The 13,235-nt window shown below is 42.3% G+C and overlaps 1 protein-coding gene across 2 annotated transcripts in view; it reads left to right on the forward strand.

Annotated features, from left to right (window-relative positions):
- Nucleotides 1-13,235, forward strand: part of CALN1 (calneuron 1) — a 142,219-nt gene that overhangs the window by 24,778 nt on the left and 104,206 nt on the right. Inside the window, exons 1-2 of one of the 2 annotated variants that reach the window (XM_053366782.1) lie at nt 7,126-7,293; nt 12,894-13,102. In XM_053366782.1, the coding sequence (XP_053222757.1) occupies nt 12,969-13,102 (134 nt within the window). In that variant the 5' untranslated portion in view covers nt 7,126-7,293; nt 12,894-12,968. Of the gene's footprint in view, nt 1-7,125; nt 7,294-12,893; nt 13,103-13,235 lie in introns of those variants that run through there. The other variant, XM_053366781.1, reaches the window with a different exon arrangement.

The raw sequence follows: 13,235 nt of genomic DNA on the forward strand, positions 1-13,235 counted from the left end.
GATATGGGGCTTTGGAACATTTCCAAAATGTTCTGAGCTATAATTCATTGAGGGTGTCATGTAAAGCTTGGGGGGGGGGAGAGTACGGAACAGATGGCACACAGACCATGCTCATGACTGGGGAAATCGCAGGGACCGAGGTATCTTGCTGCTGTTGTTTACTGCGAGAGTCAAACGTTTCCTAAATTAGAACAGAATAGGTATGCCTTCGTAAACATTGTGTGCATGGTTGCAATTGAAATTCTGTCTAAACCTGAAATATGGCCAAGATAGATGAGATGAGGACTCAAAATGCCCGACTTCCCAGATTTCACCCTTCCCACCCCCCAGCAAATGTTTTTGGTGTCCCACAATGGCATCTGGTTGGCCACTTTGAGACCAGGATGTTGGACCAAATGGGCCACTGGCCTGATCCTGCAGGTTAGTCATATGCTCTTATGCAAATGACACTTGCAAGTGCGCATTTTCTTTAACAGGGCAAATAGCAGACTCATTTGTGTGTGGGGGGGAGATGAAAACCCAGTGATGAAGCTGCATGCTCCGGCACCAGCAGCAGAGAGCAGATGGGGGCATGGCTGGCACATGTCCCTGGGGTGTGGCATGCGTCCTGGGGTGTGGCGCACCGCTTGCAGGGGCAAGGCACCCGGTGCAGTGGGGGGGTACGCGGTGCATTTCTGGGGTGTGTGGCTGCAATGGTACACCCCTCCCCAATGCTGCTGGGAGCGGTGCGCTCCTCCTGCCCCCGTTCCTTTGCCAGTGGAAAAACCTTCCTATTATCACACCATATTTGAAAGCAGTGCCGGATTAAACCCTGCAGAGGCTCCTAGGCAGTCGAAATCTCAGGAAACCCCCTTGTAAATTCTCCTAATTTGTTTTTTATTTTACCAGCCAACAATTTTAATAAACCAACGGGCAGGCCCCTTAAAAGGTGTGGGGTCCATAGGCTGGCACCTGCTCTGCCTATTTGGTAACCTGGCATTGTTTGAAAGCTAAGATATTTGCCTAGGCACAACAAAAAAAGATCGGAATGAGATGTCATAGATTTATTCTTTATAGTCACAATATTTTGCACTGAATTAGGAGTATATATCAAACGAATCCTATGTATCAGCCTGACGGCTGACAGTTTAAATTAGACTTATGAATTAAAAATGCTCATGAAACGGTAGAACATCTTTAAGCAAAATGTGTCGTTCATCACACCTCACAACAGACGTGTCTGATCTGGGAGTTGTGGAGAAGGATGGAGAAGGATGAAAAGGTGTCATGAATGCAACCTGGGATTGGAGGGGAGAGTCACAGAGCACCAGAGTTCTCAGTTAATTCCATCTGTTCAAGAGCTTTCAATCATACCACACATGCACCCATGTTATCGTTTCCAAAGATAGTTGCTGCATCTAGCTAGGTGGCAAGTATAGTGGCACAAAGGGAGGCAGGGAGGTAGAAGCTGGTGGAATTGCCACACTTGTTCTCGGGGAGCTGTAGAGGTTTCCACCCCAAAATGGCTCTGTCTCCGGAGTTCTCATATTCTGCTATGGTCTTTCTTACACAACAATTAGGGATGGTAGAGTATGTTGGTTTTAGTTTCTCATTTCCCCACTCTTTAAATTCAGTTATCCTCATTCCCACATCAGTTTGTGATGATTTTTTTTTTTTTTGCAAAAGAAAACAAATCCCACAAATATAATGCATATGTGCAGTGCTTCTTTTCTTTAAAAAAATGTTTACGGGTACCCTCACTCTGACTCAAGAAAATCACCATTTTATAATTCAAAATTGGGGAAAATGAATACAGTAAAGGGACAAAAGTACAAAGAACATGCATTACCTCATATTACACAGCTGACAGCTCACTGTAACTTCCACATTCTCATGAGGTTGTGAGCACTAACATCTTCCTGATTCCTCTGATGAAAAATAGTTAGTAATTATCCTACTCATATTGAACTACTGCCCCTCAATGAAGCCAAACTTCCACCATTAAAACACCACACACCCACATTCCACACTGCTTCATACATTAAACGCTCGCTTCCGTCTGAGATTTAGGAAACACCAGGAAAGGAAATGAAGAGGCCATTGGGGGTAGCAATGGAAATTATGATTCACCATGCTGGAGAAGAAACTTCTTTTTTTTAAGTTAGTTTCTTCTCCTGTTAGATTCACAAAACGTTTAGGGGTATGCATACCCCTGCGTCCCCCCAGAACAAAGCACTACATATGTATATGTTATTTTCACTTATACACATTTTACACTATATGCGCATTTTACACATTAAATTTGTTTTAATGTGGCTGATTTGGTAAAAAATTGGGGGAAAAATCAATAAAATGATTTAGCATAGAGTTGTTGTTCAAAATCATAATATTTTAAATGTAACAAAATTGACTTCAACCTGTGAACATCATCGGAGGCCCTTCTTCATGTGCCCCTTCCACAAGAGGTCCAGAGGGTAACAACATGAGAATGGGCTTTTTCAGTGGTGTCTCCCCATTTGTGGAATGCTCTCACCAGAGAGGCTTGCTTGACACTTTCATTCCATAGCTTTAGGCACCAGGCAAAAAATGCTCTTCTATAAGCAGACCTTTGGTAGATTAAACCATCTATGGCATTTTATAGGTGTTTGTGGGAGGTGGGGTTATTGGTTGGTTGGTTTGTGTTTGTTTGTTTTTCATGTATTTTGTGTTCTCAGTTTGTATTTTTATGCTGTAAAGTGCCCCGTGATCTTCAGAGGAAGGGTGACATGTAAATTTAATACAGTGGTACCTCGGTTGTCGGACATAATCCATTCCAGAAGATGGTTCGACTTCCGAAAGGTTCGACAACCGAGGTGCAAAGGACGGTCTCCAAAGTCGATGGAGAAAATAGAAGGGGGAAAAACAGCAGAAGCCATTCAACTTCTGAGGTGTTTTCGAAAACAGAAGCATTTACTTCTGGGTTTTCAGTGTTTGAAAACCAAAACATTCGGCTTCTGAGATTCCAAGGTACCACTGTATATAAATAATAAATAAATGTAATTAATAAAAAATAATAAGTATTGAAAGACTTAAGGTAGGTTGAAAGCTTCCCAAAGATAAATGACTGCTTACTTCATATACCCACAAGATCTTCAGAGTCTTCCTTTGCAGAATCTTATCTGACATTGCAGTTGTGTGACAAAGGCCCCAAATCAGATTAATGGAAGCAATTTCTACCAATAATATGGGCCGTGGGGGGTGGGGTTTGGCTCCAGACCATGTTGGATGGATTGAGGCTGATTAAGAGGTGATATGAAAGCCATCTTCAGAGCTGGTAAATGATTGATTATACCATTTCTACCCAACAGCTGCACATCTACATGTTTGTTCCACATTCTCAAATAATTATAAAAGCCTGGTGAATTCATGCTGAATTCATCCTCAGCATGGATTATTCTTCTGTATGTTGAATAACAATTATGGTGCAACAGCCCCTTCTGGCAGTTTTACCTGGGATGACAGCTGATTGCTCTGCAGTTTCCCGGACTTCTGCAAGGTCCCTTTTGATTTCTTATGATATACTTAGATATTTTATTTTAAAAATCAACAATTTCATACTTGAGTTATCTAAGTACTTCCGAGGGAATGACACACTCTGGTGACTCGCAGCGTTTTGCTTTTCTTTCTTTTTTTAATTGTCATTTTGCTCTAACACACAATCTCTTGCCACCTCTGGTTTCTATACTTCGTCATTGGTACTCCCTGGAAACAAAGACTCTGGGAGCTTAACAGCATATTTATTGTTAATATTTCATTTTGCTTCTCTTGCAATTTCTCTGGCTGCATTCAGAAGGCAATTTACTCCATCTTCTCTGTGTTTCCTTACATCTTAATTTCCATGTTTTATGCGACCTTTAACAGGACATAAAAGCTACTTCTGGAAGTCTAGTGGAATTTAGCAGATGTTTAGCATGCATTTCCTTGTTAATTGTTTCTGGGGAAAATCAATTTGCAACCTCGTTAAGTCAGAAAATCGGGGGTGGGGTGGGGTGAGTTCTGCACTGTAATTTCACACAACAAAATGTGGGGCTGTATGCTAACATACAATTCTTTCCCACTGCTTACAATTTAGCATCACATGGTCGTATATTGATCAAAAAGCCACCGTTCCATAGCACAACAAGTACTGCCATGTGAAAGGGACATTAGAAAGTGGGACAGAAGTGCCGGCATTATAATCAGGAAAACTAGCACAATAGTTTTCACAGCAGAATTGCACCTGCCATCTTCTTCAATGCTTCTTTGATATATAACTGTCACATCAATGGGCTTTCACTGCTATCCTGCTGTATTTTAATAGGGGAAATTGCTTTGCAAAGATGTAGTAGACACTGGGGGAAATCGCATACAAACATGCATGTCTTAGGAAAAATTTCACTAAAATGCTGATGCATTTTAATGGGGACATTAAAATAAACAAATCACAAACTGGTGTGGAAGTGTGGAGTACTAGACGTAAGACTATATAAAAGAGAAATGGAAATGAACAGATTCACTCATCCCTACGCAAGAGAAAGGGTGCCTGGGGACTCTGGGTCTCTTTGACTGCAAGTTGTTGCTGAAACATCTTCAACATAGAAACATAAGACTGTAGGGTCAGAAGGAATCCAAAGGGTCATCTTGTCCAATTCTCAGGAATCAAAGCTAAAGAATCATTGGCAGAGGGCCATCCAATGAAGGAGAGTCCACTTTCTTCTGAGGTGGTCCATTCCACTGTCAAACAGCTCTTGCCATCAGAAAGCGAGGAAGAATCACATTTCATCTCATTTTAATGTATTAGTTTGGGTCCTCCCCTCTGGAGCAGCAGAAAACAAGCTTGCTCTATGCCTTCAGATAATTGACATGTCTTCAGATAACTGAAGATGGCTATCATATCACTTCTCTGTCTTCACTTCTTCAGACTAAGCATACCAAACTCCCTCAACAGTCCATCATAAGGCTTGATTTCCAGACCCTTTATCATCTTGGTTCATCTTGGTTCCAGCAGTTATGGTTGAGGTTTGGTCCAGGAGACCAGAGTAAGGCCTCCTCCTTGAGCCTTCCTGTTTCTGGAAACAGCACAGGTCTCTGGCTCCTTACTTCTTACACCTGAACCTTGTCACCATGCTGTCTGCAAATCCACTATAAGACATTCTGTACACAGTCATAGTGGGACATACTTTGGAGAGGAAGGTCTTTACCCAGGTTGAAGCTACAAGTGAGTGCCTGTGAGCCAGGCATTTTCCTCCTGCTTTGAATCCCCTCTCCACCTTTTTCATGCTCGACTTCGTGTTAAGGGAATTTCACATCTGCTCAATGATGTGACTAAACTAGGGCAATTTCAAGCTTTATTAGCAGCGTCAGTTTCCAAATACCGCTAAAACGAGAATCAACAGCTGTTCCAGGCACAGTCCCTTTGGAGAATTCAGGGCCTTCATGTTCAGCGATTCAGAACTCTCTAATAGTCCTAAAATTGGATCTATTTCCATAACATGGCGTGAAAGAAAAATGTGTTGGAACATGTAGGACAAGTGTTAGCGGTGAAGAACATAAGCCATGAGCCAATGTCCCATTCTGGCCCTCTGAGAAGGCAAGGGAGCTGCCTAGCAGGTTAAGTACCAATAGAGTTGGGTTCTAAGCACAGGCAAAACACAGATGTTCCAAACAGAAAGACCAGAGAGTAAAATGAATGCAAAATTCACATGGCATCTCATCGCTTCTCCACATACTTATCAGCCTGATCATCACATTCTCTTTCAGAGGGTGTTGGGAAATTTGTTTCCAATGTCGAGTAGAAATAAATTAAATGGAGGGACGACAATATCTACAAAATCCAAAAATTATTTGTTTATACTCCCCTTGAACTTCTCCTGATAAAAGTCATCAGTCAAGGTGGCTAAGGCTGTTTCAGTGCCACAGGTCTGAACATCAGTTGCTGGAAAGCGGCAGGAGAGGAGCATGTGCCTGTGCTTACGTCCTGCTTGTGGGCTTCCCATGGGCACCTGGTTGGCTACTTTGAAGACAGGATATCAGGTTTGATGGGTCCTTGGCCTGATCCAGCAGTCTCCTCTTATGAAGCCAGATTGAGATGGGTCTAGATCAGAAACATGGGTCTCCAGCTGTTTTTGGACTACAATTCCCATCATCCTTGACCACTGGTCCTGCTAGATAAGGATGATGGGAGTTGTAGTCCCAAAACAGCTGAAGACCCCAGTTTGGGAAACAGTGGTCTAGATACCTTGGATTACAAACACTTCAGGTTGCGTTTTTTTGGGTTACGGACTGCTGAAACCCAGAAGTACTGGAACACTGTATGGTGGTACCTCGGGTTAAAGACGCTTCAGGTTACAGGCGCTTCAGGTTACAGACACTTCAGGTTACAGACTCCGCTAACCCAGAAATAGTACTTTGGGTTAAGAATTTTGCTTCAAGATGAGAACAGAAATCGTGTGGCGATGGCGTGGCGGCAGCAGGAGGCTCCATTAGCTAAAGTGGTACCTCGGGTTAAGAACAGTTTCAGGTTAAGAACGGACCTCCAGAACAAATTAAGTTCTTAACCCGAGGTACCACTGTGTTTGATTTATTTAACAAAATGCATATATCGCTTGATGGTAGCAGAACCTCTAAGTGAAACCACAAGAAGCTTCCCCCAGGTTTGCCTGACACTCTCTGGCAACCGTCCTCTGAATCACCTTACCAGTGAAGGAAATGTTATCAACTGGGTGGTAGTTGTCCTAATACCAAAGACCAACCATGCCTCCCCTAATCTTTCTCTGTCCTGCAGCATATCATACCCAGGCTCTTTCAACCACTCCTCATTGGACTAGCCGCTCTAGTGATTTAGCAAGACTCATTCCCAGCTCTTAAGCAGTAGAAGATTCTAATTAATTGCCGTTGAAAGAATGTAGGGCTGAAGAAATGCTGATTTAGCTTTTGGCTTGGTTCACTGTGTAACCCAGTCCAGCTTTTGAACAGTTTCATGCGACACTGCTTTGGGGTTGGGGGAGGGGAAAGAGAGTCAGTTCTTAAACAAGAAAAGCATTGTAGAGATCATCGCCTGTTTCCTCTCTCCTCCTCCTTAAAAAAAAAAAGTCAACTGGTGATAAATTGATAAAAATTCTAGACCTCTGGGCTGGCTACAGTAGGTTCAGGTGAGCAAATGAGTGCAGGTATAGTCATCCTAAACTTTGTCTTACATGAATTGCTTTTGGAAGCAGACAGCATGGTTCTGTGAAAGCGATCTCGCTAGAAGAAAAGAGGTCTAAATCCTTTCTTTGCGATAACAGGATTTGAAAGGTATCTATAATACAGTCTTCTACTTTTAAAGAGAATATTTAAGTTTCCTTTTCTCGTGTGTATGGTCTTTTTAAAAAATGCTTTGTGGAGGAAGTCTCTGTATTATAAAATGTGTGTGCCTGTTGGTGGGTTTGCTTGTAGTTAGAAGAGCTCGTAGTTATAAAGTCTGAACAGATGCATTTCTTCCCTGAACGCCTGTTTGGTGACTTACAAAGTTTTGTTTTAGCCTCTGTCTTTTTGATAGGAAGCGAGTGTTCACTTCTTTCAAAAATAGTATTAGAGCCATAGTGAGGTCACTATGACGCAGAAGAAAGGTGTCAGCATGTTTTGGTGAATCCTGCAGTATGCAGAAGAACAAAAACTGTGGGTTGTATCCAAAGTAGCGCTGAATAAAGTGTCCTGGCAGTAGGACTGCCCTGTTTTCCTCCCCTCATGCCCCCTTCTGCTCTGGAGGGTTGCTGGAACCCCAAGATTTGGGGAGGGGGCATGCAGAGGGTGAGAGAAGAAGGGAGAATGTCCCGCTGCACAAGTGGAAAACCTCACACTGACAGCAAACACTAATTGTATGCACATACCTCAATAAGACACTTGTGAACTGTGCATGTGTGATCAAGGTCACTGGGCTACAGGAGTGTGTTTGTCACACTCTTCAGCCACTCTTCCCAGAGCACAAAAAGCAGTTCATGTTTACAATACGATAATACAATACGATAATCTTTATTGTCATTGTCCCATACAGAACAACAAAATTGAAAAATCTACATAAAACATTCAAAACCCAACAAGCCTGCTATCCCAGCTATCCCAACCTGGTTAGCCCCCTAAAAACTCTGGTACCCCATTTTTAAATACAATATACTCCCATAGAGATGACCTTATGCTGTGTTTAAAACCAAAATCGCATTTGGGTAGAAACCATTTCTCAGGTGGCTAGTCCTAGTCTTTATAACCCTGTACCTTCTTCCAGAAGGCAGAAGCTGAAAGAGATCATTTCCGGGGTGTGTACTATCCTGCGCTACCTCTGCAGCTTTCTTATGGCACATGGATGCATGATCCACGGTGGGAAGAGTGCACCCAATTATTCTCTCCGCAGTCTTTACAACCCTGGACAGCATTGTTTTTCCCCTGAAGAAACATGCACGACACAAAAGGGAAGTGGTTTGAGGAGGGAGGAGGAAATAAGCAAACTCAGCTTCACGTTCTGAGTTGCAAGCTGTTCCAATGACCAGCTGGGATGGAAAAGTTCAAGGAGAGGGTAAATGAAAGATGTTAGTCAGTTTGCAGAACCAATGCCCTGGGCCTGCGTCTTTCCTCTCCCCTCCTTGGTGTAGTGACTGCTGCCAAGTGACAGGCATTACTTCCCATCATGGCTGGGCTACTGTAATGTGCTCTATGTGGGGAAGCCCTTGAGCCTGGCCCTGAAGCTCCAACTGGTGCAGAATGCAGCAGCTAGAATGCCGATGGGCACAGATGGCTGGTGACACATGACACCTCTGCTAAAACATCTGTACTGGCTGCCTATATCAAACCAGGGCAGGTTCAAGATTCTTGTGTTGATATATAAAGCCCTGAGCAACCTGAACCAAGATCCCTCAAGGACCACTTCAGCCCTCATATCCCAACTTAATCACTGAGATTATCCAGAGTAGCGCCAATAGTTTCGCCCCCTGTTATAGAGACATAACTGGCCACAACTAGAAGTCAGGCATTTAGTGTCGCTGGTCCCATGGGGTGAAATACTCTTCCAGCACCATTTTTGCAGGAATCCTTGCTTTTGACTTTTGGGAAACTCTGCATAGAAATTTATCATTTTCCCAGTCATACAGTTCTCCACATTTCCACATGTAGTTTTTTTTTTTTTTTTAAGAAGTCCTCATGAAAATTCATCAGCATCTGAGTGTGAATTTCTCTCAATATATACACACTTACATGCAATTTCCCCCAATACCCACCATTTTTGCAAAGCAATTTTCCTTAATATAAAAAGACATAGACTACTGGAAAGTGTGTATATCATATAAAAGACAAAAAGGGATCATATGTATTATGCTGCTGACAAACTGTCTTGCAAAATTCAGAGAAGCACAAATTTTTGAAGAAAGGTTGTGGTTTGGTTTGTGCATTGTTTCAGAAAATGTGAATTAGGTTGGTTAGCCTTTAAATGGGAAAGGAATGATAATAATAAAAATCCTCTTCCCTGGATACAACTTGGAGGTGGTGCAGTCAGGGAAATATTTTATCTTAACTGTCTTGTCTTTTTTTAAAAAAATTGATATTTATTAAGATTTTTCCATTATAATACATAAAAAAATAAAAAAACGAAACAAAATTTTTTAAAAACACATAGAATTCAACGTCCTTATTTTCAATGACATATTTCCCTGACTTCCCCATACCTCCCCCTCTTGTATTCCAATTCAGATTGTTGGTTCAACAAGTTCTTGTCCCCAATTTTTAACCTTTTTATATTTAATTCATTTTAGAAAAACCAATTTTAATTTATAAACATCAATATTTAAACAACAGTTCAACAAGTTCTTGTCCCTAATTTTTAACCTTTTTATGTTTTATATTTTATATTTAGTTCATTTTGAAAAACCAATTTTGCCTTATAAACATCAATAATTATACATCCGTGCTTATTCTTAAAGCCTTTTCCTAAAGTCGACCTAAATTCCCTTCCACGATTTCCTCAATTCTCATACAAATGACAAAACAAAATAAAAGCAAAACAAATTATAATTATACACCCTTTGGATTCCCAAACGCCACCCCCCCTTTCCCGGTTCCAATCCCCAATAATCGTCCATCAATTATCTTAACTGTCTTGTCGAGCGCCCAAGGGTCCCAATGCCATGAAGGAATGTTCATCCAACCATCTTTATTGATAGGTCTATACAAATTTGGACCACGATGCTTGAAAAATAGTCTCACCTGTCATACACCCAGTCAATCACTGTGCCCTGCATATGAGGGCCTCTTGCAGACACCATCTTATCAGGAGTTTCTTTCGTTCCTTGTTAGCACTTCTAGATAGGGCCTTCTCAGTAGTGGCACCTGCCCTGTGGAATGCCCTCCCACCAGATGTCAAAGAGAAAAACAACTACCAGACTTTTAGAAGACATCTGAAGGCAGCCCTGTTTAGGGACGCTTTTAATGTTTAATAGACCATTGTATTTTAATATTCTGTTTTCTGTTGGAAGCAGCCCAGAGTGGCTGGGGAAACCCAGCCAGATGGGTGGGTTATAAATAAATAATAATAATAATAATAATAATAATAATAATAATAATAATAATAATAATTTAGCACAATGTATAAATCAGACCTTTAGTGTTGTGGATAATTGGAATTCCCTTGCCTTGGGTATTAGGCAAGTGCCATCTCTGTTTTCTTTTCATCTCCTATTGATGACCTTCTTCTTTCAAGAAGTCTTTTAAGCCAAGATCTTTCACAGCTTGCCTCTATATTGGAATTGTTTTTATGGTTTTTTATTGTTTCCATCACTTGTTGTTTGCTGCCATTGGTTCCTTTGGGAGGAAAGGCGAGATATAAAGTTAACAAATAAATAAATCAAGCCTAGTTCTCTCCAGGTTGAGAGGCAATGTGTCAATGCATAGTCCTCATGGATGTTCATTAACATGTTAGTGCAAACATCTCCTAATCTGCACATTTTTATAAGCAATTTAAATATACATATTTTTGCAAAGCAGTTTCCCCCCAAATAATTTTTTTTGTACATGAATACAGGTATTTTTAAAATGCACTTTCATATTACTTGGCTGGAGAATCTCATTGCAAAATTTGGAGCAGCACGAATTTTGAAGGATGTCCAGCTTGCGTATTCTTTCAGAATGTGTGAATTAGGTAGATTCACATTTAAATATGAACCAAAGTGGATTTCTCTCTTGTCCCTACCAAAGGATAATAGTTGCTGGAGGGGACACACAGTGATGAAGAGTCGTTACATTCATTCATTGCCTATAATCTTTCACAGAGGCATTTGGCATTCAGCAGAGTCTTCTGTTAAGTATGGAGCAGTCACAGAAATATAGACACACCACGTAGGCTAATAACTGTGAAAGCATATATAATAGAATAATGATATCATTCAAAAGGTAGAAATAAATCTATTAGAGTTCATGTATACAATGTAACAGACTAGTGGCACAGAACGTTCAAGATAGGCACCAGAGGTCAGCCTCACAATGGTTATTCAAAGGTTTCAACAGAAGACGTCTCAAAAGTCTAAAAAGTTTTCTCAATAGTTTTTCAAAAGTTTCAATGGAAGACGTCCCAAAAATCTCAAGGACAGTGTTTCCGGAATTGTGCTGGTCCTGAGGGTTAACCGTGCGGTGAGGTCCAAGTCCAGTCCGAGGTCAAGGGTGCGGTATGGAGGCTGTCCATCAAAGCTGAAGCTGGGTCCAAGGCAGGGAGTCGGGTGAGGTCATGAATTCTGGCAGAAGAGCAGGACAGGGTGCAGGCAGGAACAGGCTACCAACAATGTTGCTCCTACAACCTGGGACTGGGGCTGACTGGCTTTTATTTGCCCCGAGGCATAGGGCAGCCCCAGTCCACAGGTGAGTCGCCTCTCCTGGCCTGGAGGCGAGCACTCCTCCTGCGGGAACTTAGTTCCCTCCACCTCTCTGCCCTGAGCCTCTGCAGCTCAGGAGAGGCTGGAGGGTTACCGGACCCAGAGGCAACCCCAGCTTCCCCTGATGGGGCTGAGAGTGGAGCATCTGCAGGCAATGGGTCCTCCATCACCTCAGAAGCCAGAGTAGACTCAGCTGGTGCCTGCACCTGAGGATTCATCACAGGTGAGGACCCTTCGGGCTCAAGCCCCAGCCCCGGCTCAGCTGGTTCTGAAGGCGGGGACTCCTGTGCAGGCTGGGATTCCTCAGGTTCAGCCTCCGAGTCCGAATCCCAGGCCATCACAGGAATGATACTACTGTTTCATGATAGTCTTCATCAGCTGAAAATACAATACAAAGCATACAACCAATGAACGATAACAGAATTGATCTACCCACATACACATTGTATAATAAAACAGAATATACAAAACAAAGAGTATAAAGAAAGGTACGTACCCAAAGTATGGAGCAGTAGCAACAGCAATAAGGCTCCCTCTTTAATGCTGAGGTACTACTGTGCCCCCCCCCCCCCGCTTTCTGGGAAGCCTGGGAAATGCAGCATTCCTAAGGCTCCCCCGGTTCCAAATTTCAGCACCAACTTCTGTTGTAATGAAGCTGGCACGACCTCTCCAAATGTGACATTTACAAAGCAAGCAAATAAAATGCCATTCCAGCAATAATTCCTTATGACTTGTAAATAGCTGAGGCCATATCCATAAATGCAGGCCATTTACAAACAAATATACTCTGGTAGCATCGAGCTTTTATGACTCTCCAAACATCTGCTGCACAGTTGCAGTGGTTCGCTCTCGTCCTGCTATTGCGAAGGAATTAATTGTTGTTGTTTTGTAAAGGAGGGGGTGGAGAAGGAGGGCAGCATGAATAATAAGGGGGGGGAATAGTTTATTTTAAATAAACTATAAACTGGTGCAAGCTGTGCAGTTAACTTCCCGTCTCATTTCTTTCAGAGTCGCATTGCTGCCTTTGATGTTGTCCTGAAACACTTGAGCTTCTCCCGGGAACAGCCACCTTTCTTCTGCCCAATGAGGCTGACAGCACAACATGGAGAGGGTCAGCCCAAACCAGAGGAGGACCAAAGGGAAGACTCTCCCACTTCCAACGAGAGGATACTGGAAGACTGTTTGCAGAGAAACAGAGAGCTGGAATTTTCCAACTGGTTAGTTTCATGATTTGTTTTCTCTTTCTTGATTTTCTAATGATAATCACCACCACCCCAAAGCAAATCATTCTACAGGGGGACAGAGCAAAAAGGACAGTGGAGGCTAGTCCATTGGGGCAAATGGGATACT

Source organism: Podarcis raffonei, chromosome 15, assembly GCF_027172205.1.
Source record: "Podarcis raffonei isolate rPodRaf1 chromosome 15, rPodRaf1.pri, whole genome shotgun sequence".
In the NCBI taxonomy this organism is placed as follows: domain Eukaryota; kingdom Metazoa; phylum Chordata; class Lepidosauria; order Squamata; family Lacertidae; genus Podarcis; species Podarcis raffonei.